This window comes from Phoenix dactylifera, chromosome 13 (assembly GCF_009389715.1).
Source record: "Phoenix dactylifera cultivar Barhee BC4 chromosome 13, palm_55x_up_171113_PBpolish2nd_filt_p, whole genome shotgun sequence".
Lineage (NCBI taxonomy): Eukaryota > Viridiplantae > Streptophyta > Magnoliopsida > Arecales > Arecaceae > Phoenix > Phoenix dactylifera.
In genome coordinates, this window is record NC_052404.1 from 4840008 (window position 1) to 4862396 (window position 22389).

Genomic DNA, 22389 nt, shown 5'->3' on the forward strand with positions numbered 1-22389 from the left:
ATTCTATAGGTAAAAGAAGGGAAGGAGTGGGCGTTTCTTCCAATTGTGAAGCCACTACTGAGTCCATAATAAGACCCTCGGAAAGCTAGAACTAGGTATACAACCTAATGCAATTATAGTCAAATTAGGCTTAAGTATTTCAAAGATTCCATCAGGCAACTGCAGCAGATGAGGATATTAGCTCCCAAAGGACACCATAGAAACATGCAGACAAATAAATCTTCCGGAAAGTACAAAACTATTAAATTGTTATAAGATGGAATATTTCATATCTAACCTTATTCATGATTCATTTTCCTGAAGATCATCATTATATGTCCAACTAAGAAAAAGCATTAAGAAAAGGTACTATTGATTCCAACTACGAAGTTCAGGATACATTGACTAGAAGCTCAACGTATATGCTTAAGAATTTCAAAGATTCCATCAGGCAACTGCAGCAGATGAGGATATTAGCTCCCAAAGGAAACCACAGAAACATGCAGACAAATAAATCTTCAATAAAGTAAAAAACTCCTAAATTGTTAAAAGATGGGATATTTCATTTCTAACCTTATTCATGCTTCATTTTCCTGCAGAACATCATTATAAGTCCAACTACAAATAAGCATTAAGAAAAGGTATTATTGATTCCAACTACAAAGTTCAGGATGCATTGACTAGGAGCTCAACATATAAAAGAGCACACAAATCCTCAGTTATACATAGCCTTTTTCATAATATGTAGGAATGGTCTATTAATCTGCCACTGAATGTTCACACTGTGTGATTTCTTAGTTAAGATGCTTAGTAAACCACTCAAACATGTCTCGATGAGCTTCTTCAGCTTTCTTCACGGCTGGTTCATCACTAGTATCATATCTCACAGTCCATCCATGTACAACACCAGGGAAGATCTTTACATAGCTATTGACCTGCATCAAATAGGTTGATATAAAGCTTGACTAAGTTGCAGCAATCACTAATTTTGGTCTCATGATGAAAGACCTCATATAAGAAATCCATTTATTTTAAATGAGGATTAACATTGTTGGTCATAATCTACAACAAACTATATATACTGATATCATATTTTTTTGGATGCCATTATGTGAGAACTAGGCCTGTCCTAGACCAAAGTCGGCAAGCCCAGCCAGCTATAAATAAAATAACTAAAAAAAAAAAATCGGAACAGGGGATCGTGATCCCATGCCCGAATGGTTTTCGTTAAGGCGCGACCGAGGGTGGCGCAGCCCATGCGAACAGCCGGCGGCCATTGGGGACTGTTGCAACCGGCGAATGGCCGGTCGGCGCCGCTATTGGGCCGTGATTATCTCCTCTCCCAACGATCCTATTTAAACCCTTCTTTCCCCTCAATTGACCCTTTGCTGCTCACCTACCCACCACCTTCCTCCCTCCCTCCTTCCTCTCCAGTGGCCGGCGTGCCATCTCAGCCAAGCTCAGCCGCCCAAAGCACCTCCATTCTCTCTCTTTTCTCACTTTGAAATCGCGGCATCTCGTTACTGTGCTCGCCGAAAATCAAAGCCAACGACGCCGTCTAAGCCAAGGTAATGCTCCGACTCTCTTCCCATTCATTGTTCTTCTTCCCATGACCCGAAATCATGGCCGTCAGCCGCAAAATTGACAGAAAATCGACTGGATAAGATCCCCTGTTTTGCCTCTTTTCCCTTTTCTCAGCCATGTCCATTGGCGCTCGTCGCCGAAGCCCTCGGCCGCCCTCCGCCTCACGTCTCCACCGCCTGCTGCCACCTCACCAGACCACCATGGTTAGCCACCAATCAAAGCCTTCTTCATCCTCTGTTTTGCCAAGAAAGAAGAAAGAAAGAAGAGAAGAAGAAGAAGAGAGAGAGCCATCCATCTCTTATCTCTCTTATTTTCTCTCTTCCTTTTCTCTAATCTCCCTATTTCTCTCTGTAAGAACACCCGTGGATCCATGAACTGAGTCCTATCTCCCTATCCTATGGACCTGAGTTGACCCCTGCAAAGGGCCCAAATTTGCCCTGGTACCCGAGCAGCTTGCCAGACCGATCACCCCAGCCTTGTTAAGTGCCTATGAAACCAAGTATTGATGAACCCTATCGAATGACCTTGGCTCTAATCTAGTCCGTGCCCCATAATTCATTAATTGAGTTGCTTAGACCTGACCTAACCTGACCACCGTCATCCGGCCAACCGTTCTATTTGTCTTGTTATTTCAATACTATTAAAATTATCGAATGAAAACTAATCTGACTCTTAATATCTTTAAATAGATTTAGCAAGTTCGCCTAGTGAAGATTGAAATTCTTAAGACGGAAAAGATAAATAACCCTAACATTCCTTATTAGTTTTCAAATTTCAACTTTTTTTCTAGTATTATGAAAATACGAAAATAGTATTAAATGTTGATGATATCATGTTTTCTTAAAATCAAGAATCAAACATACAATATTGTAAAACTCATGATTTATTGCGAAATAATGGTTCCATAATTATTTTACCGTTACGCAATATTTATGAACTATGAACTCCATATTTACGAAATTTGTATTTTGTTATTAAAAAATAATTTCATGATTATTCTACCATTAAAAGTTTAATTATAGACTACAATCTCTTTATAGTCTTTCAGCAATTTATTCGTGTATGATTTAAGACAATATGATATAAGAAAATATGACTTAAGAAAATTTATTTTAAAAAAGCTATGATTATAGACTCTCAGATAGCCATGTATGGCCCTCGCCAGTGGGTTACAATAGCTTAGCATAGGGCCCTCGCCAGTGGGTTACAGTAGCTTAGCATACAACCCTCGCCAACAGGTTACAATAGCTTGGCATATGGCTCTCGCCAGCAAGTTATAGTAGCTTGGCATACGGCCCTCGCCAGCAGATTTTAGTAGTTGGCATGATATTGATTACGACCTTATCACGGGTATAAGATCACCTTAGCATTTAGTCTAAAAGAATTATTACAAAATTATGATATGGCAAAATGACAAATGATTTATGACTTTGTAAAATTAGCATGATTTATGATTTTGTTTATGCTCTAAGGACCACATTTATATAATTTGCATGATTTATGCATATAAGCATGATTGATTTATGATTGTACTGCTATTATGAAATGTTCTTTTTCTAATGGTAGTTATCTTCTCTAAATGATTTATTGATGCATGTAAAAACTAATGCTTGATCCAGTAAAGTAGTGAAATATTTACTTACTAAGATGTGTTGCTCATATATCTCTATTTTTATTTCTCTCTCTAGACGAATAGGGTCAGTAGGGACGAAGGATGGTCCACGCTTGTTGTTCATGCTAGCAAACTTAGTGATCTATATAGTAGAATTTTAGTTCTTGCTAGTTTGCGATCTATATAGTAAAACTTTAGTTCTTCAGTTGATTATGAATTTGTAGCTTAGTAATTTTCTAAATTTTGAAGATTATGGGTTTGGTATTTATGTTTGAATTTAGATGCTCTGAACCAATATTGGTTGAATTTTGATAGATAATGAAATTAGACTTTTATTTATTATATATTGTTTGAGATGTATTTGGAAGTAAACTAAAATGTTTGGCTTCGTGTTATCGTGAGTTATACCTCTCGGTAGCATGGTTGTATTATGTCCTGGATTTGGGGCATGACACATTTACCTATGCATCACGTGGACACAAATGGGTGGTGTCAATAGTTCTATTTTATTAAAATGGATAATGACACAATTTTTTGGGACATACCATTTATCGTGGTTAAATGTCTTATAACATGATTTACACATTATAGATCATACTAATACATTTTACTGAGCCATTGAAATTGTGCAGTTATAGATCACTTGATGCTTAGATAAATGACCTTCAAAACTCACTTGGTTTCTAGGTCATTTAGATGTAGATCTTGATAATAGTGTGGGTCCTCAATTCAAAACATTGATTGCTGATTTTGCACAAGTAGGCTTGAAGCCTCAATCCTCCTCAGAGAAGAATATCTTTCACTCATTCTGTGTGCCCGCGCATGTGTGTGTGTGTGTGTGTGAGAGAGAGAGAGAGAGAGATTCAAGCATAGCTTGGATCACCAAATAACATATAGAATGAATGACATGGTTTTCAAGAATTTTCATACCTCAGATTTGACGGACAAAATCTCCTCAAACTGTTTCAACAGTTCAGGTGGAGACATCTTGTCAATCTCAGCTCCAAGTATAGCAATATGGCATTTAACCTCTGAAAATAATTGAATATTTGAAGATCAACATATAGCAAATTTTAGTTAATCATAAAATTAGATAAAGAAATTCAAAGAATGCTCAGTTTTCCCATCTAATAATCAAAATCATGTACTTTTTATGTTGCTATTAAGATACATACCTTTGATGTCATCAACAGTCACAAATGAGGGATGTAGCATAACTGCAGCTTTAATGTAATCGAACTTTGCTAATTCTGCAACTACCTTGGCTGAAAAGTTTCAATAATTTGCTTTTAAAAATCTTTGAAATCATCATAACCCAAAAAATTATTTCAAGTATATTCCAGCTAGAAAATCATAACTCAGGTCGTAAGGATATACTAACATACCACCCCAGCAAAATCCAGCAGCCCCTATTGCGGACACACCTTTATTTTTCAAAGCCTCAATTACCAATTTTGCATCTTCAAACCCTTTGTCCTGCCAAAATAAAAGAGGTCACAAGGATAGACTAACATACCACCTCAGCAAAATTGAAGTAGAATCGTAATTCTCTAACTATAAGAAACAAATAAGCTGCAAAAAGCAAGTGTATTAAGAAAAAAAATAAAAGACCTTTTCACTCCAACATTTAAATGCACGAAAGCAGAAAATGTATGTTAAAGAGGTGAATGAAGCTGTATGCTGACATGATTTATTCATTGTTACCCAGTTCCAGTAATGATGGGGGATTGTGCCAAGGAAGATTGAGAATGTAGTATAGCTTCCAAAGAAGGAATAGCAGAAGCCTTGTCTTCCTCAAAAGCTGAACTGGATGAACTACGCAAAGGAGGGGTACTGTAAAAGAGCATTTCTACAAAATAGTCATACATGTTAGACTGTACATACATAGGACTAGCATATTTTGTATTGTACAGATTATCCTTACAATTTTCTTTTTTCATTTGTATAATTAGCTCTATTATTTCTCTATCACATCTTTGCACAATTACCTAGAATGGGCAGCTGCTGCAGTGAGAAATTATGTCAAGTTACATTGAAGATATGATGTGATACAGTAACAGCCTTTTCCAGGCACAAAAGAATATCTTCAGATGTTAGGTTTGTAATTGAGAATGGGAAAAATCCATTTATAGTAGGACCTTTGGCTTGTTAATATCTTTTGAAAATCTTGTGTGCAGTCACACATTAGGAAAATAAAAGACCTTTTCACTCCAACAATTAAATGCACAAAAGCAGAAAGTATATGTTAAAGAGGTGAATGAAGCAGTATGCTCTATTATATCTCTATCACATCTTTGCACAATTACATAGAATGCCCGGCAGCTGTTGCAGTGAGAAATTATGTCAAGTTACATTGAAGATATGATTCGATACAGTGACAGCCTTTTCCAAGCACAAAAGAATATCTTTTTGTAATTGAGAATGGGAAAAATCCATTTATAGTAGGACCTTTGGCTTGTTAATATCTTTTGAAAATCTTGCGGGCGGTCACATTAGGAACGTGAACCAACTTATTCACCAGAGTTCTTGGAGGCTACCTGCTCCATGTTGCATAGAGTCATGCTTCGTGGTTCAGATATGGAGTGAAACTGAAATATTCAATTCCTTAAGAACATAAAGCCAAAGGATTGTTGGGAGTATAGTGCTGATCATATTCTTGTGTTCAGAGTGGATTTAATCAGAGAAACAAAAAAAAGCAGTTTTATATGGCACTTTGTCGAGAAGCTGAAAGAGAAAAAGGTATGATTGGCTACAATGTCCTATATATGCCAGAAGGAATTAGAGACTTTACAACACCATTTTTTCAACTGTAAGGAGGTAACTGGCTCTAGACATTTATTAACTGAAGCTAAAGGAACAAATCTGTATTAAACTTGTAATACCACAGAGTTTTTAACTGTTTATAAGAATTACAATTTCAAAGAAAGTAACATGACTGCCAACCTCACTTTGGAGTCAGTAAGTTCTGGATGGAAAAAAAAATCATTGAAAGGTAATGAATTACTGCAAAACTCAAATACATTAGAGGAATGAAAATATGTATCGCATACATGCAATAATGCATTCACTGAAAAGCTATGGATGCAATGTGTAAGCAAATACGTAAAAGAATGCATAACGTGCAAAATCTACAAAAATGATTTTGTAAATACTATTAAAAGGTTAGCTAACATATTCCTTGACATAGGTTGTTAAATAATGAACTTCTTTCTCAACAATGCTTTAGGTTTATATTTTAAGATGATTATAACATACCGTCCCATGACCTTCAATCCATGTCATTATAGGCTTCTGATCTGGTACATATGGATCTCCGTAAAAAAAATCAGGAACAACCACAAAGAATCCAGCAGCTGCAACTTTGTCTGCCAGTTTCCTTCAAAGGATAAAATGTCTCAGGCATACTTCTAATTAGCATGCATGTATACCAAGAAACAAAGTGTTGAACTTAACAAGAGATAGTTAGACATACATACATACATAAATACATAAAATATATAATTGGACTAGCTACACTCGAGTAGGTTTCCACTCAAATTCAGCCAGCTCCACACTAGATATCGGAGGTCCCACATCAATGATCTTAGCTGCTTGATCTGATCTACTATCTCTAAATTGCTTGCATACCAAAAATCATACGATTTGGAGATCCTAGCCTATGCTTCAAGTGATCAATATATATATATATATATATATATATATATATATATATATATATATATATATATATATATATATATATATATATATATATATATAATTTAATGTTATTTTAGATTGTCCAATTTTTTGACCATTTGATGCATAGGCTAGAAGTCTTCAAATTGCATGATTTTTAGTATGTAGGCAATTTAGATATAGTAAATCACATCCAATGGCTCGGATCATCGATATGGAACCTCCATCATTCAATCCAAAATTGACCATATTTTAATGAAAATACACTCGAGTGTAACCAAGACTAGCGCTCTCTCTCTCTCTACAAACGTACATATATACATATATATGCCTATACGTATTGTGTATATGTATGTACGTATATATATATGTGTGTGTGTGTGTGCATGTCTGTGCATATATATGTGTATATATAGTTATGTGTGTGTATGAACTTGACTTGGCTATACTCAAGAAGATCTCTATACAGATTCGGTCAGGTCAAGTTTGAATCATGAGGGTTGCACAACAATGACTAGAGCTGTTGGATGTGATCTATTACCTTACTTGCACACCAAAAATTATGTGATTTGGAGACGGGCACTGCATCAGGTGGTCATAAAATTAGAGAGTTTAAATAGCACGAAACAATGCATATTTTTGTGACTACTTGATTGTTAGGCTAGTAGTCTCAAAATCACATGATTTTTGGTGTGTAAGTAGTTAAGAGGTAGTAAATCATAATATCCGACTCAGACCATCAATGTGGGACCCTCTCTTCCAATCTTGCTTTGACCAAATCTGAATGAAGATATACTCGAGTGTAGCTAAGTCAAACTCTCTCTCTATATATATATAAATACTTATATATATATATATATATATATATATATATATATATATATATATGTAAGCATGTGTATATATATATATATATATATATAGAACTATGTTTATCCCAAGAGGAGAGGGTATCACTTTTCTTGATTCCAAAATTAATAATGAGGTATCCAAAATGAAGATTCACATGCTTTACACTACTAAAAATACCCAGAAACCAAAATCATATGTCTTGGTAGTATGAATCATGTAGACACAAAAATAAATGTTATTTATTGTGTTAGTGTGCTAAAATATATGATAAATCATTTGAATTGAAAAATCACCTTATTGATCATAATCTATGCATGTTAAACTATGTATACATTGAAAATCACTAGACTTTAATGCTTGAATCATAGAGAAACATGGCTTTTTTACCATTTTAACCGTTCATTTTTGCGCCCACACATAGGTTACAAGCCTTCAAACATGTGATTTTTAGTTTTAGGCATTTTTGGAAGCACAAATCATGATCAATGGTGCGGATCTTCAATTTAGATGTCCCATTATAGATTTTTGAAATCAATAGAAGTAGTATCCTTTCCTTTGAAGAGAAGCTTAGTCAGTGAGAAATCAAATCTCAAAGTTAATTTCTACATACATACATGTATATATAACACATACATAAATATACACACGCACACACATAGAGAGAGATGGTTTCACGCATATTTTAAAATCAAATCTCAAAGTTGATTTCTTGAAATGGAGTATTTTCATATCATACATGCATACATATACACACATATGAGACAAAGAGATGGTTTCAAGCATATTTTAAAGTCAAAGTTGATTTTTTGAAACGGAGTACCAAGGTCTGTTGAACAATGCTAGTTCAGGGCGTGCCAAACCAAGCCGGTCGATTACCGACACGGTTTAGTCCATCAATTCAAAAAGGAGGGAGAGGGAGAAGGAGAGAGGAAAAGAGAGAGAGGGAGGGAGAGAAAGCGAGAGGGAGGGAGGGGGAGAGAGGCCAAGAGAGAGAGAGATGGCTTGAAAGCCCTCTCGGATCGTCGGCAGGGGGTTCTCCTATTTCATTTCAAAATAGGGGACGCCCTGTAAATTTTTTTTTTTTGAATATTTCAAACTGTAGTCGGCAAACCATTTGCCGACTTTAGTTCAAAATATTCAAAAAAAAAAAAATCAAACATCCCGGAATATCATGGTAGGGACCCGTACCGTACCATGCTAGTCGCCAACTAGTAGAAGTCGCCGTACTGGTTTGGTGAACCTTATGAAGTATGGTCTTATCTTACTACTTAAGAGGTTGGATAGATTGGCGATTCAAAGATAGAGCTTACCCCTTCCTATTTATTCCATATCAAAAGTGTTACAACTATTGTCATCACTATCTAATCAGCCCCACCATTTACCCTTTTTACCACATATCAACTTGTTGACATATACAAAAAGTTTTCTATTATTGTAGTTCTCCTTGTGCATAAGATTTTTAAGGTTCCTAGGCTGTCAAAAGGGCCAATGATTCCTTCAATTGCCAAGTCCATTAAGTAAGCATAATAAAAAAGAAATTCAATTAGAAATTATCTCATATGAGCAAACACATATAGTTTGTTCTACATTAATAAATTATAATATGGTATCAGCCTTTACAGAGAAGGAAAACAAACACTAGCTCAAAGTACACTACAAAACCTTTTTCCATTAGAAAATTTGGGTTGGGTTACCCTTCAATTCACACTAAAATAGGAATAACAATAGAAACAATAAGAACAAAGAGGGAGAGAAGCATATCTTTTTACAATTTTTTTAAAATTAATGTGTTATGTAAATTTATCATTGTAACCAATAACTTCAACAATAGTCCAATTCAACAATCGGATTGTAATTTATGAGGAAAACACACCATTTAACAATTCGTTTATAAAATATTCAATATAAATCTAAGGTTTGTGAGTTTAGGACTCTCCAACTCTCTTTTAAAAATTCAGAATACTAAACCAAGAATATGTAAAAGAGTGATACGCACCTCAAGTTTGGTGCCTCATATCCTGCAAAGAGATAGAATATGTAAAATAAGAAATCTTGAATGATGAGTATGGATAAGAGAAATTTGATTTCGATAACCAAAACAACAACATGATCAAAATGACAAAAGTGAAGATTAACAATCATGAGCGCAGTGTTACCAACAAAGTCACTAACTAAATTCAAAGTTTAAGATTTAAATTATTGTAAGGAAATAACATCCACCTAATCTGATCTGACAACTTTGATATTGCAATGTGTATAGGAGTTATAATTGGCAATTGCCTAGAATAACCTTGTGGTACTAGTAAAAGATACCAGCTAATGCAGTATTTTTTGTAAAAGAAAAGAGCAGCTTATGCATTCTAATTGCATGAACAAAAATCGAGAATGCCCCTCCTTTCCTTTCTTCTTCTATATTTCATTCAAGAATCCCATACACCAATGGACCATGCCTCCCTTCCTTTCCTCTCCCCCCTCCAACCAAAGTTCTCCATGATAGCCAATTTATTCAAATAGATTCATTGTCTAGCCATGACAGCTCTCCTCCCTGCCTCCTTCCAACCATTGGTGACCATCAGTTGGAAGTGCCCTAAAGATCATCAAACTCATGAAGGATCACGACCATGTCATAGGCCCCAAGAGAAGCTGGTGCTTCTTTAGGAACTGAGACATGGCATCATATGCCCTCGGCCCAATCATATCCCTCTACCATTAATGAGGTTGCAAGAATACACCAATTTTAGCTCCTCATCAGGATTCCCTGGTGAGACATTTTAGACACCCTCCAATAACAACTTTGCCATGTTTCAATTCCCATAGATCCAAATTATCTGAGTTGAATCTTTTGCCAACAACAAGCTGATGAAAGCCTTTGATGATGTCAATGAGGCTAATGACGTCCTCGAGATATTTCGTACGATTCAATTGTCTAAATGGCATCCAAGCTCACCCAGTTTACTAAGTTTACTTGGCCATGTAGTATGGGCACCTAGGCTACTGCTAAGCTCATCATCTCTCTATCTTCAATCTGTATGCTCCAACCATGGGGTTTATTGTCACTCTATCGGCTGTCCCACTATTTTAATGAGAGACGAGGAAATGGGAGGGGATCAAGATATAGGCAAAGTAGAAGTTTACATAGTTCATGTTTGTGAACTATTGTTAAATCACCCACTACTAGATCAGGTGGGTTCAACTAATCAATTGGGAGTGATCAAAGTGGACAGAACATGAATCAGATCGCTTCCTCTATTGAATCAACCATTCACCATTGATTACCAAATGGGTAGTGCTAGGTTGAGTAAATGGAAGGATGGGACAGCGTAGAGAAAGGAGCATTGTCCCAATCCTCTGATCTAATTAGGTTTTGATATATTTTAAATGTAAGAAGTGGTTGCACTAGTATGCATACTCCATTAACTATTTTGCCCTTCCAGATTTCTTACAAAATTTGAAAAGCAAATTTCTTTGTAGTGAAGTAAATCCAAGCTAAAAAGCCTCAAGAAGGCATTGGTACTATGTTTTGTTTGTTAAAGACTATTCTTACTTGGCTATGTGTGATCCATTGCATATCTCAAATATTCCCAGATATCTCTTTATCTTGACATAAGGTTTATTAGTTGCGTGTGTATCTATTTGTATCTAGGTATGTGTCTCTATACACATACATGAGTATATGTATCTATTTGTATATGTCTTATCACTTTGTATTTCCCTAACATGTATGTTAGCACACTCGCACAATTAATACCAATAATTTGCACACATGTGATAAGTAGTGACCAGCCCAAAACATAAGATTCCTAATTTTTAGGCCCTTTTAATAGTGTAGGTCATGATCAACAACGTGAGTCTTCAATTTTTAGGCACTTTTCACTAGACCAAAACACATCATTCTTCCACCATTGTGCTTTAGGAACAAGGAAGAACACTATAAATGCTTTGGAAGTAGATGGGTACTTATTGGAAAACCAGCAAGCTATTGTTGATCAGTTTCATTCTTTCTACAGCAACCTTCTTGAAAAATTAGAGGGTAGCCGCATCACTGTATACTGGGTTTCCTTGTACACATAGATGGCAGTGAATCTTTTTGCTCTTAATAATATTTTTCATGAAAGAGATTAAGGAAGCTTTGTTTGCTGTTAATCCAGACAAGGTGACTGGCCCATATTGGTTCCCTTTCTTTTATCAGAAGCATTGTCACCTCTTGCAAGATAACATTTATTGACCTATGCTTGATTCGTACAACAGAAAAGTAGAGATGGATAGGATCTTGTAGGATCAAAAATCTATCCCTTGGTTTTTAACCTTAGGATAGATATATAATACAAATAAATTGGTAAGATCTTTTCAAATTCGCCCACAACAGCGTTTTACTAATAAGTAGGCTCGAGACATCCAAAATATTCCAGAATCTATTTTTAATTACCCCCCTTAGACGAGGGAACTTTCGATTAAGAGGTTTTATATAAGTGCTACCAAAGATTAAATATAATAAGTCTATTAAAATAAATATAACTTTGTATAATTTCAATCAGGTTATTGTGATTTAAACTAAGTTAGACGTAACTTTTAAAACTATGGACTTAGATTAGAACTGAATATATATTGCACTCTATTAATTCTTTTTATTATTTTAAGAATTCATTATCATTGTTAGAAACAATTGTCATAGTTTGCAAGTTTGATTTGATATCATAAGTTTTGATTTGGTATGCATAACTTTTATTAATGAAGTCCTTGTAATTCACAAGGATAATTTTTGTTTCAAGGAATAGAACTTTATATTCAAGGAATAATATCCTTCACACTTAACTGAAGTTTTATATGTTCAACTTAATTAAAATTTTTTGGAGTAATTCTTATATGAATTCCAACAAATATATGAATCCACGTTATATCAATTTTTGAATAAATTATACTTAATATATTTTTTCTAAATTTTATTCGAATTAGTAAAATTCGAATAAAATGAGAAGAAGATGTTTGTAAAGAAGATGCAGGGGATAGCTTTTGTTTAGTAAACCAGACTAAAGTGTGTTCAATAAAGGAACAAGGAGGACTCGTGATAGAGAAAGCAAGTCATTACAACAAACAAGCCTAAAGGGAAAAAAAAACAAAGAAAGAAACATAGCAATACAGAGTAAAAAAAGAAGAGACAGTGATAAACATGCTATATTTCACAAACCACCATGCCAAGTTCTCTAACCTTCATCCCAGAAACAGAAGGCGAAAAGAAGGAATGGGTGAGGGAGGAATTAGTATTTACCAAAGACATCGGCGATAAGGAGGATGGCGAGCTTGGAGTCTGATGGGCCGGCGGTGTAGGCCTTGAGGCCCCCCAGGTCGTCGACGACGCACCCTTGGCCGCTGGCCGGGTTCAGGGTGGGCGGGTTCTCGCAGCACTGGGAGCTCGCCATCTTTTGAGATCACTTGGTGGAAACGACACAGCTGAGCTCATTTATAGAGGGCCAAACCGGGAGAGAGCTTTTAGAGGCGACAAAATGTGGTTTCAGGGAGGCTGTGACATTTTCAACCAAAAAAAAAAGGGAGGGTCTGACATCACGGCTGAGATCAGCATCTCAGAAGCCGTTCGCTTACGTTTCCTACGTCGGGACAGAAGTCACAGGCGGCTCGGAACAAGGTCTTAAATGTGACGTTCAAAAAAAAAAAAGAAAAGAGATGATGGCCGCTGTCGTCTTCTGCACTTTTTTTCAATATAAAATATTTTTTAAAAAAATTAAATTTTTTTATTCAATTTTATTTCAAAGGTGATTTACAGTCCAACAAATAATATTTTATGGTGTTACATGAAGGCACTGTTCATATGAACAGTGTTACGATACAAAAATTTTTTCACTGTTCTTCTTCTTTCTCCCGCGCTTCCAGATTTTTCAACTTCAGCAGCAGCCCTGGATCACCCCCCCGCGGATCAGCATCCAACGTTCCAGCTTCCTCCGCGTCTCTTCCGCACATCCCATGCGCGTCTCTAGCCCTGCGATCCATCCATCCATCCGACCGCATCCCCGTGATCCAGCCATCCTCTTCTTCAGCCTTCCACGAAGCACCCAGCGTCCGCCTCTTCTTCCATCCGCGTTCACAACGCGTCCGCGTGCACCTTCCATCCTGGCGTTCTTAGCGTAATCCCAGCATCCCGTGATGCATCCAAAGATTTCACCCCAGCCTCCCGCGTCCGCTCCGTGTCCTAGCGATCGGATCCCCCAGGCACCGCGCATGATCATCCACGACGGATCTTCTTCCATGATCAACTCCCTCCCGGCGATCCCGCGGCCAGTCGGGATGGGCATTCCGGATTAGCCTCCTCCCCAAGTCTTCCTGCATCCCGCGTCCGCCCTCTTCTTCCGCCCATCTCACGCACGGCCAGCTCGTCCGTAAGCGATCCCGCAGCCAGCTTTCGGAGACCGAATCGCATCGATCCAGCCGTTCGCGTGCGTTCCTCCCAGTGATCACGCATCCGTTCCCTTCCTCTCCACGTGAAATCATGGGATCCATCGCCGGCTTCAAGGGGTGGGGGCGATCTATATAAAGGGAAAGTGCTCGGCTGGGCAGAGGGAGCTCTGATTCAAAAAGAAAAAAAAGAGAGACAGAGAAAGGAAACAGAGGAGCTCTATTTTCCCAAAAAAAAAAAAAAAAAAAAAAAAAAAAAGGAAGAAAGTCATTTCTCTTGGGAGTTCCACCGAGGGAGAGAAACAACGCGATTGTTATTTCTTTTTACATTTTATTTTGCAGAAGGGAAGAAGGATTAGTTTTCCAATCTTTATTTTACTTTTGTAATTGTCCTTTTATGCAATCCGTGTTCTAAGTTTCAGTATAATTTCTGTAATTTATTTTATGCATTTTGGATATCTTATTTTAAGATAACTCTGAAATGTTTTTCTTTGTTGTTCGATTTGTGGTTTTCATTTACTTTCTGTCTTTAGGAGTCGACTCCCACGTTGAGGAATCGACCCCTACTCTGCATTAGAATTCAATTGCAAAGCTTTCTTTCTTTTCTTTGTTTATTTTTGAATAAAAAACTAGTTGTGGTTGCTTAGAGATTAATCGAGTATCCTCAAGAAATTATTTTTTTAAGAAAAAAAGGAAAAAAATATATATCGCCATGAATCTTAATAGAGTTTCTATTTTTTATTTGTGTGCTCCATTCGCCTCCCTGTGGATCGACCTCCTACAACCACTATTCGTCGAGTAGAGGATGGTAAGAGTAGTATAAAAATCTTTGTTTGTTGGTTAAGACTTTGACAACGACACCCTTTTTAAGTCATCTTCAAGTCTACCAAAAGAAAGCCAACAAAATTTTGGCACCGTTGCCGGGGAGGCAAGGCGAGTCACAAGGAAGATTCAGCAAATGCCACTAAGATCAGGTGTGAAATTTTCAATTTTAGCCTTGATTTATTTTCTTAGATTATTTTAATCTTGCCTTATTTGATTTTTCTTAGATAAAAATTAAAAAAAAACAACAACAACAATAATAATAATAAGAATAAAAATTTGTTAGTAATTTGCTAGGGTGCAATCCTCCGAGTTTATCATATCTTTATTGGGGCTCCTCACGAGGTAATCTCCAGAGCTTATTCAACGGGCATTCGGAGATTGATTGACGCACAAGGTTTAGTTTTTAGTTTACATTCAAGTTCTTCCTATAAAAAAAATATTAAAAAAAGCAAAAGAAATAAAAAAAAGAAATAAAAAAAATAATTTGCTTGTTCATTTATTTAAAGTGATTTAATGTCATGCCATAAAATTTTAAAAAAAAATTTGATGATTGTTGCATGTAGTGTAAAGCATTTACATAAAATATTCTAAGGGCAGAACCCACTAAAAAGATAAGGTCGGGATTTCATTACTCGTCCTTAGCCCAAAAATCATCACAGTGCATAAATATCCTAAGCCTAATCATATTAAAAGTAATTAGACATTGGCCTTAGGGTTTTCAAGCTCAATAGACTCTTGGAAAGAAGCGACTGAAGGCCACTCCAGTGAGAACTTTAGTAATTGGTGATGTCTAGGCAAGTTTTATAATAGTAAAAATTGTTACGGAAATTGTGGTACTTAAGTGAGCCTAGTGCACCACCACACACCCTGGGACTTACCTGGTCGCTAATTACTAGATCTTGTTAACTGGTATGCCCAAAATTGGAGTAGCTATGGTCAGGAGGTTAATAGAGATGATTATGGGTCTAGAGAACCAAGTACCTACGGAATAAAAATAGGCCCAGATCTCAAGAATGTCATGTCCAATCTGGTGATGGGGTAAACAATTTAAGCAAAAAAGTTGGATGCATTCACTGTTTCCACTAACTCGAACTCATAAAAAGATAAACTATGTAATTATATTATTTTAATATGGGCATTTTTGTCAAAAATACAACTTTCCGAAAAAGCTAAAACAGCTTCCTCCCAAAAGCTCCAAATTGGAGCTTCCTAGCACACCACTCTCTTCTGAGGGAGCAGAAGGGGAGGTGGAGGTGTCTATTGCTGAGCTTCATGGGAGGGAGGATCTATGGGTGGGCTGCCGGAGGCCGACTTGGGTGTACTGTAGCAGAAACTCGGCACACACCACTCTCTTCTGAGGGAGCAGAAGGTGTTCTGAAGACAAAAATCTCAGGTCCTATTGTTCAAGGAGGGCGACAAGAACACCTATTTCTTCCACCGATCGACTATCATCAGGAGGCAGAGGAGTATGATTCGTTCTTTGAGGGATGGGGCTGGGCAGCGGGTGGACTTCTTCAAATCTAGGTGGATGGAGGATCGCAGGTTCGGAGGCAACTCCTTGCTTCTGCGGCTAGACACTACGATGGGGGCAGCGGAGAATGCTGTCTTGATTGGGGCGGTCTCCGAGGCTGAGATTGGGGGGGCAATTTGGGCTCTAGGGGAGTACAAGCCCCAGGGCCTGATAGCTTTCCACCCTTCTCCTTTCGGAGGTATTGGGGTATTGTTGGGTGGGTAGTGGCAGTATAGCTATTCTTCAGCACGATGGTTATGGCGGACGATTGGAAGGCCACCTTGGTTACCCTAATTCCAAAGAGGCATGATGCGGCGGAACCATGCGATTGCAGGCCTATCAGTCTATGCACCACCTTTTACAAGGTGGTAGCTAAGATCCTGGTAGGCAGGATAAAGTCCCTGCTGTTCGACCTCATTTGTTAGGAGCAAGGGTCTTTTGTTGGAAGGTGGAGCATTACAGACAATGTTATAATTACCTAGGAGATGATGTGGGATCTGCACTGCGCTCCGAGGCGGCGTTGCTATATGTCAGTGAAGCTTGATATGGAGCGAGCTTATGATAGAGTCTAATAGAAGTTTCTCAAGCAGGCGATGGAGAGCTTCAGGTTCCATGAGACGTGGATTGCCTGAGTACTAGGTTGCATGTTGGGGTCGTCCTTCTCGATCTTGGTCAATGGTACACCGTCACCTTTCTTACGGTCGACCATCGGGTTGCACTAGGGTTGTCCCTTATTTTCGTACTTATTCATTATTTGTGTTGATGTTCTCTCCCGCACTTTGCAGGTTGCTTGTAGGGAGCGAGAGTTGGATGCTTATGTTCCAGCTCCGGGGGCCCGTCCAATCTCCCACCTTTTATTTGCAAATGATTGTCTTCTTCTGTCCAAGGCTAGGGGGAGGGATGCTTGAGCCCTCAAAGGGATTTTGGAGGATTACTGTGAGGCGTTTGGTCAGAGGGTGAACTTCCACAAGTCCACAATTTGTTTCAGTCTGAGTATGGAGATGTGGGTTCGGCAGGAGATTCGTGCACTTTTTGCCATGAGGGAGTAGGAGGGGCCTTGGTGCTATTTGGGTGTCCCTATCTCTAGGAAGAGGCTACGGGTGTCCGAGTGCCTCGATGTGGTTCAGCATGTCTAGGAGCGGCTAGAGGGTTGGAGAACGGCCTCACTCCATGATGGGCAGGATGACCCTGGTTAGGTCGATCTTGTGCTCTATGCCACTCTACCTCATGTCCTACACTATTGTCCCGAAAATAGTGCTAACGAGGATCAAACAGCTTCTCCGGGGCTTTCTCTGAGGGTCTCTCAGTAGGGTTGTGGGGTGCATCTTGTGGCCTATAAGTCGATTTGTCAGCCGAACTGAGCTGACGGACTGGGGGTGCAATCTCTCTTGATGAGGAGAGAGGCACTGATCACCTGTCATGCTACCAGATTTGTCCTAGAGCCTCAGTATTTTTAGAGTCAGGTGATGGCAGCCTAGTATGATCCTGCTCGGATGGATAAGATATCGGCTAGACGTCGAAGATGCTCCTCCATTTGGTGGAAAATCTGCATGTATGTGCCTTTGGTCTCGACTAACTACAGATTGCTGATCGGCGATGGGCAGAGTGTGGATACAGTGGAAGACTCCTAGGTGGACTCGCTCCTAATCAGGTGCTGGCCAACCATGGTCAACATCGATGCCCCAGGAGGACTTCGGGTTTGTGACCTTCTTTGACCCGAAGGGGCGGGTTGGGTTACCACCTAGATAGTTCAGTTGTTTGGGGACCAGCATGCGGAGAGGATCCGAGTAATGCCTGTTCCAAGATGTGTTAGTCTTGATGTGAGTGTGTGGAGCTTGACCTGCAGATCCAAGGTTAGGGTAGGCGATGTCTATAGCTTTCTCAAGAGTGAGCAGCACCAGGGGTGGATTGTCCCTGGGTCTGGCGCTTTGGCCTGCATCCGAAGATAGCCTTATTTTTCTGGAAGGTTGTCTCGGGCCACCTCCCGACGAGACTCGTTCTGAGTGAAAGGGGTCTGGATATTCACCCCCAGTGCCCCTTGTGCCAAGTAGTTGAGTCTGTGGACCATGCCTTATTCTAGTGCCTGCATGCGAGGAGGATTTGGGAGCTTGACATGATCCCACCAGAGGTTTGGGGCCACTTGGTTTCATTTCTACAGGTGATCAAACGATGGGAGGTCACCCCACGCTTTAGGCAAGCGGTTAAAGTGGTGACCTATATAACTTATCAAATCTAGCTATCCAAGAATGCCTGGATATTTGATGAGAGCTACCGACCACCACGGTTCATTGTCGAGCAGGCCCAAAGCCAGGCAGCAAAAATTACTCAAGGACCCTTGATAGCTCAGCACACGTGGGGCTCTTCTTCTGCTCATGGAGCATCTCGCACGGTGTTTTTCACCTGGGAGCCCCCACCCTCGAGCTTCCTCAAGGTAATCTTCCACGGATGTATACTAGATGGTGGGAGTAGGGGAGGTGCCGGCTTCTCATCAGAGGTCCAGACTCCAGGGTGACTATAGCGGGTGGTTGCCAGATCTTCGACACCTTGGTCTTGGGGGCTGAGTTAAGGGCGGCTTGGCCCAGCTTGAGCTATGCTCAGCAAATACTATAGGCCAGTGCTATACTACTCAAGGACAATTCGACGACAATCATTGGTTGGATCCAACAGAGCGCGGGAGGGGTGGGTGACTATTATCCGCTGCTTAGAGACATCCGAGCTATGGTTGGTGGTGGGATGGTCTTGGAGGCCAAGCATGTGTATAGAGAGATCAACAGGGCAGCTGATTGGGTAGCTTCTAATGTGGCCAACCACTTCGGGGATACTATTTGGGTGAGGGAAAGAGTATTACCCAGTGCGCTCCAGGACTTGTTATTCGTACATGTACTATATGATACATCCGTCCTAGCCAAAAAAAAAAAATGATGCCCGCTGTTGTCTTTTAAACCTTTCTAAATATAAAATATTATCTTTTCAAGATTTATTTTTATTCAATTTTCTTTCAAAAAATGATTTACAATCCAAATAAATAATATTTTTAATTTAGGAAAAAGTGGATGAATGGAAATATTGCACGGTTTTTTTTTATTTTCTGTCATTTTTTTATTTTTAGTATATTATAATAGCCATTATATCAATTTTACTTAATGTTAAAAATTTGATCTACTACTTTTAAAATGGATAACAGCCGTACATATTCAAAATCTTAGGCAGGATAGAGGCCAAGGCTAGATTTTTAGACCTGTCAAAGTGTCGATAATGACATTCAATTATAACAGTTTCAACACATTATTTGATGAAATAATGGCCATTATAACATATTATTTAATGTTATAACACCGTCCAATGCAACACAGATAATAACGATTATCTTTTTTTACTTATATCTTATTGTACAGTCTGAAAAAAATATTTTTATGCTATATAGTGAAATGAAACATTTTTTCCTCTGTACCCTATCATCTTTTCTAATGCAGCACCAGTATAAATATAGTGATCACTTTAATAAAAATTTGAAACTCCTTTTTGAGGTAAATAATAGTTATTTTATAACCATTGTGAGCAGGCTTGCCTGATAATTAATACTCCTCTGCTAACTAAAGATTCTCGGTTAGAATTCTCCATATAAATCGCGCGAATGTTACATCTCCAAGAGTTTAAAGTAGGATACTCATAATGCAGGTAGGTTTTCCTTTCTCTAAAAAACGCCACTGTTATAATCACAATAATAAAATGTTGTTATGGAAGAATTAATTCATTCAGTTTAGAAGTAGAAATAGTAATGTTAAAATAACAGCCATTAGAATGGGCCTCCTCCATTACATCATCTATAAAATAACAGGAATATGACAACAGCTATAATGCACTGTTTAGTATTATACAAGTCCAATGTAAAAATAATAATAATAATTGTTATCTTTGCTCTTCAGATTATTCTATTTCCTTATCAAATTCAATTTTTTTAAAATTTAAAACAGAATTTGTTATATAAATTGTGATTTGGATAATACCCATTGTTTTCCTTTGTAAAACTGTTACAGTGGCTGTTCTAACATTTACTGTATTGTTATCTTCTTAACTAGATGGGATTCATGATAAAAGAGGATCCAAAACATAATTTGTTATATAAATTGTGATTTGGATAATACCCATTGTTTTCCTTTGTAATACTGTTACAGTGGCTGTTCTAACATTTACTGTATTGTTATCTTCTTAACTAGATGGGATTCATGATAAAGGTGGTATGTAAGCAAGTGTTTATCTTGCTACTTGTTTGAACTTTAAGATACAACCACCATTCCAACCTATCACAAATCCTTCATCAGGCCAGCCTACATTCTGAGGCTAGCTTAGATGCAAGTAAGTCTCTGCCTCCCTGCACCTCAAAGTTTAAAGTCATTTAAGCCAGTCATTGCTGCAAGAGGGATATGCACCTCTTCATACCTTTCATGTAATTACGGTTCCACAATTTCCTGAACCATCTCATTCTCGCTCATACATAACTGCATATTAATAATAAATAGTAAAGGTTACGCATTTGCTTCTTCTAAACAAAACTAGAGCTTTATAGTTCTGATGGCTCAAAGGGCATAAAAGTTTCAAACCCTTGGCATGGCTTTTACAAATAAAAGCACAAGACACCAGGACAGATTGAAACCAAATGCTGAAGCTCTCATAGTTACCGAGAACTTGCATCGATGAATTTTTGGTTTATTGGAATGACAACTACTGTTAATTTTGAAACCAGTAAATGGAACGGAGAATGGGAGACAGCTTTGAGACTTTTATGATGAATTTTGAAACCACTGTTGCATGCTTAAGCAACAGACAAAATCCTACAGTATAGGTCTAATTCAATTCATACTAGTCTAAGTCCATGAGTGGGTGATTAGTATGATCTCGCAGGATCTGCACTGTTTTGGAGAGCATACTTGACATGCTTGGCAAACCAGTCAAGCATGTCTTGATGAGCCTTTGTAGCACTTTTAATGGCCAATGCTTCACCTAATAACATAGAACTTTACTTAGCCGAAAGATATTATTTGGGTTCTTTGATTCTGTATAAGTATCCAAATCTACCCAGTGAATAACCGATGTGGGACTAAACACACGCCCACACGGGTTCTCATATACTCCCCCTGTTTAAGTCCTGACGTCCTCGCCAGGCTAAAGATTAAAATCCATTTAAATTTAATGACAAGCACCACGATCGGTATAGGATTTGTAACAACTTAGGATCTCATCCAAAAAGACTAGCCGGAAGATATTATTTGGGTTCTTTGTTCTTGTATAAGTACTCAAGATCTACCAAGCGAATAACCGATGTGAGACTAAACATACGCCCATACGGATCCTCACAGTATCAACCATAAGCAACCTCTGGAAATATCTTTACAAAGTAACTTATCTGCAAAAGAAAAGAGAAACTCTTAGAGTGACAATTTGACTAATTGAATATATAATTGATCAAAAGGAAGGTTGATGAACCTATTCCAAAGTCACCATTTAAAAACCACGGAAATTCAGCTTGAGAAAATAAAATATTTGGATGAAAATTCCACATCGTCCAACATAATGTCGCACCCAGAAGTCAGGAAGTAGAACTACTCTATAATGACATTGAAGACAGGGATTAACATGCTTGTATGCATATAAAAACACATCTAAAAAGGTACAGGAGGTTGGAAAACTGTTTTAGTGGCCTATACGCCATATTGGCTCCTGATTTAGGATTTCTTAGTGGAAATCTGAGAGAAACCTTCATTCGACTGTTTCAACTGCATGTCTAAATATTGTGTTTTTATCATTGATGTTTTCAGCATCCAACTTGGTGACAGAAATTTATTTCTAGTGAGGAACATAGATGCACCAATCTTCAAGTTTAACAAAAACCATCAAACTCACATTTGTTGAGGGTTCATAGGTTGGAGGGATACTGCTTAAAATG

General features: G+C 38.1%; 1 protein-coding gene across 1 annotated transcript; it reads right to left on the bottom strand.

Annotated features, from left to right (window-relative positions):
• Positions 1-539: 539 nt before the first annotated feature.
• LOC103716438 (endo-1,3;1,4-beta-D-glucanase-like) lies at positions 540-13159 on the bottom strand. The gene is made up of 7 exons (XM_008804427.4): positions 12972-13159; positions 9702-9723; positions 6431-6551; positions 4561-4651; positions 4351-4440; positions 4106-4206; positions 540-914 (listed from the first exon to the last, which is right to left on the bottom strand). Exons 1-7 carry the CDS (start codon positions 13120-13122, stop codon positions 774-776), a joined length of 717 nt encoding a protein of 238 aa, XP_008802649.2. The 5' UTR covers positions 13123-13159; the 3' UTR covers positions 540-773.
• Between the last annotated feature and the right edge of the window lie 9230 nt (positions 13160-22389).